Source organism: Buceros rhinoceros, unplaced genomic scaffold, assembly GCF_000710305.1.
Source record: "Buceros rhinoceros silvestris isolate BGI_N320 unplaced genomic scaffold, ASM71030v1 scaffold4588, whole genome shotgun sequence".
NCBI classification, from domain to species: Eukaryota; Metazoa; Chordata; class Aves; order Bucerotiformes; family Bucerotidae; genus Buceros; species Buceros rhinoceros.
Window position 1 is genome coordinate 3,675 of NW_010424969.1, and position 4,699 is coordinate 8,373.

The following is a 4,699-nucleotide window of genomic DNA, read 5'->3' on the forward strand; positions in this document are numbered from 1 at the left end:
CAAGTTTCCACAACCCTCCTAGTATTGTCTGGCATCATAGGTAAGTATTTATAGCAAAACTGACTCCAGGGACATTTGGATCAATAGACAAGCAGCAAAAATGCTGCTTTTGCACAAAAGGGTTTTTACTGCAGACTAGGTAACACATTTTCATAGGTAGGTCTTGCTAGCTGGAGAATTCCCTTGTGAGAATGAAGTAATTATGACCTGCTATCACTTCTGCACGGGGATTGTGACTTTGGGTACCGAATTCCTCAGTATGTGTTACAGTAGTGCTGGGGAAGATGGGCGTCTTTGAATTATTGGTAGAAGTGAGTCAGGTGGAAAAAATACACGCAAGTTAAGCACAGATTGAAAGAAGATTTTTTTTTTTTTATTAAGCAGAACAAACATAGGGTATCTGCACATCTGACCTTTGACAACTGGTTTAGGATTAAATCTCTTGCTTATGGTGGTGATCATAGCTCCAAATTTCTTAGTCTACTGAGTGAACTATGACCAGACAAAACTCCTCTGTTTAACAATCATTTGGATGTGCTGATTCTAGAACGCCATCATCCTGTCTCCAGCAACCTCCACAGAGGTTACCGTTCATCAATCTGGTCTCCAGCTGGACTTGTATTATGTTTCTGATAATCACGAGGAGATGAAAGCATGTAAACATAAGATAACTTGTAGGACAGCCATTAAAAAATCACCTCCCTGGTCACTGGAGGAAGGTGTGTACTGTCTCATTCAGCGTTAATGTAGAGGTGCTTAGGGTGGTCCTTGAAAGGCCCAAGTCCCACTGGGGTCTGTCTGTGAAGAGGAAGTAAAGCTGTTCTGCTTTCAACACGAAGGCAGTATATTTTGAATTACAGAACTTTGTGATATATTATTCATGGGTTATCAGAACTTCTGCTTCGTAAGAAGCCGTTGTTAGTTTTTATTACGTTGCTTGTCTTCCAGCATTCTGTTCTGAAAGATTGCCTTTCATTCACTTTAGAAACTGCAAGGGTCTCCCAGCTGTCTTAGTTTGCTTTACAAATGTTGATGGGGCTAATGAGCAATTCGAAATTAATTAAGCCTGGAGAAATACCAGGTCACATTAGATGCTACTATTCTACTCTAGTTGAGTTGGGTGCGAAGATGGATACACCTGACTGCTTGTTTCTGCTGCTTCACAGGCTGATGCAAAGCATCAAGTCCTAGCTATAGATGCTTGTCGCAGAGAGTCCTTAAACCTGTGGTGGGTGCTACAGGGAGTGCCTGTGAACAGTGTGCACACCACATGGAAAGCAGAGTATCTAGCCGGCCAGCGGAAGGGCAGGCATGTTGCTGGTATCTCATCTGCCTAACTGAGGCTTTGTTAGACAGGCCTTCACCATGAAGCAAAGGATCCTCCTAATGTTTTTGAGTGAGTTTGTATTCCAGATGAATCTTTTTAAAAATCTTCTCACTGAAGGCATTGAAAATAGAAAGTTACTCACACTGCACATGTAGTCTCTTCAGGGGTAACTTCTGTGACGGGTCTTGGATGAGATCCTGTACCATATACTGGTTTTATTTATTTTTTTTTACAAAAACTGCAGACTTCAGTCTGTGCAGCTGTTGCAATTGTTTCTTTTTATCCAGTGCCCAGAGGAAACATTTGAAATATTTTGTCTTTACCTGAGCATAACTTGAAAAATGACTAGAGTGTGTGGAAAAACACTGAACAATAATGGACTCTGTGCAGAATCACTGAAACCCGTCTGAATCTTGATGCTACTTTAATATGCCAATATAAAACAGTTGCTGAGAAACCCTACTTTCCAGTTACACCTTTTCCTTTTAAAACTGATACTCCTGGTCTTCTGATGGCTTCAGTCCACTCTGAGACCTCTGTGGCTTTTTTTTTTTTCCATAACTGTGACTTTAGTACTGCTGGCAATATGGAACAGGTTAGTTAAGTTTTGGAAGAATTAAGCAGATGGAAGGGAATGATAGCAGATTGGCTGTAATTTCTAATATGAATGTGACTTGATTTCAACATCCTTACAATGCTGATAAGAGAACTCACATTCATGAGTTCTTCATTGGGCAACTTGGTATTTTATTTTTCGGAAACAGTTATTGTTCTATCAAATAATATAGAAGAGAACATGCAAAAATTCAGTCAAAATTGTTTATGTAGGATTATCAAGGGAATTCAAAGAATAATAATTTTTTGCGTTGCAGACTACCTGCCACATTTCTTGTACCAGTTCTATATGGATCATTGTAACAGTAGGGTTTTTACCTTAAGCATGCCCTTCCCCTTTTGTCATTTTGGAAAATCACACACAGGCACGACTGGTTCTGTAGGAAGGTTGACCACTTGTGGCATTCTTATACGTGTAGGCTGGAGATTCTGCAGCAGCTTCAGATGCCTCATACACTAGCAGGTGCCTTCTTGTGTACTTAATGCCGAAATGGAATCTTCAAATCCACGGTGCCTTCTCATGTAATGTGGTGTTACATTTGTTTTATGGAATGGGTTATTAATTTCTTTCATTTTCGATGTGAAAATCGTCGATCCATATGAAAATGTATCTCATCTGGGTAATCTGAATGACTGGGCATGTACATACTTCATTCAGACAGTTGCAGTTCTGGAAGTAGGAAGGATCTGTGGTATGAATCATTCCCTAGAAGACTGCTCTCACTTTTGTATTGTAATTTTTTCAGGCTTCTATTGTCAAACTCACTAAGGTTACAACACTTATTTCACCTGAGCTACTATTGCTTGCAGCTTCACACAGACAGTACCTTCCCTGTTTTTGCAAATGTGGGGGCTGCCTGTGTGAGACGATAGAGACTTTCTTCCAGGTGGGCTCCTCTGAGCTAATCTTCCTGTAGATATGCCTCAGACCTCAGCCTTTACAGTGTGACTGGGCTGTGCCATTCAACCTGATCTGTGTAAACCCAGAGAACTAACACTCAAGTCCCAGAGGCTACAACAGGACTGAAACTGGCCTGTTCTAATATAAATACGTGACTGGCCGAGACTGAAAATTACTTCAAAGGCTGGATTCTTGACACACAAAGCCTTCTTGGCAGCTTTAGGTGCTAATAACATATTTCTACTACAAATTATACATGGTCTTTCTATCGGCATCAGAGATAATCTTTACTGATATAGGTCAGAAGCTTAGTCACTGACATGCTGTGACCTTGATAAATATGCTTAGAAGCATCTAAGCAAACACACGATGGTTTCCGTCACTTTTTAAAGAGTTTGTTCGTATTGGTTAAATAGTAATAGGTGTCATAATTCCGTTAAAACTGACAAAGTTGAACCACTATATTGAACAGGTCATAAGCCTGACAATCCCTTGAATTAGAGTTTCTAGACACCACATTTTTAAACTTGGTCTCTTACCCACTGCCATTTTGTTTCCAAAGTCTGAATAAAAGGTACCATTTCATTTTCAGAATGGTTAGTGGGAACAACAAACGTGTATAAAATTCTTCTAATTTTGTGATGAATTATGTATCAAAGTTGTGTTTCCTCCCTGGTGTCTTGTCCCACTGTATTGCAGAAGCTGTCTTTTCGGCTGGGTGCAGTATTTGGAACATAAACCAATGGATCAGGTCGGATCAAGTATCTATAAAAAGAAATTATGACTTATTAAAAAGAGTTGGCATGAGCAAGGATAAAATAAATGCATGCAACTGTGATGTGAAAATGACCTGAAGAAGACTTAGACTTATTTTGAAGGTGCTTAGTCCAGTTCCTGTTGGGTAGCCTGGACACTTGGTTAACGTCACTCACTTTAGATGCTAATAGTAACACTTTCCGCGCTTTGTCTGCCTAGACATCATCTGTACTAGGCACAGCTCAAAGTCAGTTTTGACTGACAGCTCCTTTGCCTGTAACTCTGTATTTCTTTTTTCATCTCCTGTGTTCATTATGCCTTAAGGAAGGGACGGGCATTCCACAGATTAATTTCTAAAACATTCTGGGAGAAAACAATGGATAATGCTTGTCACTGTGCTCAATAAATAAAAAGTCTGTTGTTGATAATCTTGCTGTGGGCTAGTCTCCAGATTGTCAGCCTTTATTTTAAGAACTTCCAGTAGATCCAAATACTTGAGGAAAATGCCTCATGAGTTTGAAACCAAGTTTGAGATGTTTAAAATAAGTGCTTTTATTAGGAGAAGGATGGAGGAAGTTCCCATTAGTTTGTAAGTGTAAATCCTGCACTGTCTTGTCAGCTGTCTCAAGTGACCAACTATCTGATCTGAGATAGCTTTTGGCACTGATGCAGTACCAACTTTGTGCCGCTGCAGAACTAACATTTTGGTGTTCTGAACTATCACTCAGTGCCTTCCAGCACTGTTGTGCTCTGGAGAAGACAAACAACTAGATTCAATCCCAGTATCTTAATCTTGTCCAAAGATGAGCAATACTGTTGAAGCCACTGGAAATTCATTGCAAATCCTGGATTTGACTCTTTTTTTTTTGCCAAGAAAAAAATGAAATGAAAAAAATGTTTAAATGAAAGAATCCTTTCTCTCATATCCTCAGAAATCTTGGAGCCACGTGTCTACCCAACTCCTCATCAGCCAAATGAAAATGCTTAAATATCCAAACAGAGACCGTGTGCTTTCTGTGTGGTGCTTATAGAGATCCGTGGCATCACTCTGCAGTGGCCTTAAAGTTTCTGTGGGCAGTGAACTTCTGCCTTTCAGCAGG

At 39.9% G+C, this 4,699-nt stretch overlaps 1 protein-coding gene across 1 annotated transcript in view; it reads right to left on the minus strand.

Annotated features, from left to right (window-relative positions):
- Window positions 1-3,496: 3,496 nt before the first annotated feature.
- KCNT2 (potassium channel, subfamily T, member 2) overlaps window positions 3,497-4,699 on the minus strand; it is a 69,183-nt gene continuing 67,980 nt past the window's right edge. The window contains exon 22 of the mRNA XM_010140966.1: window positions 3,497-3,608. Within this exon, the coding sequence (XP_010139268.1) occupies window positions 3,497-3,608 (112 nt within the window). The remainder of the gene's footprint in view (window positions 3,609-4,699) is intronic.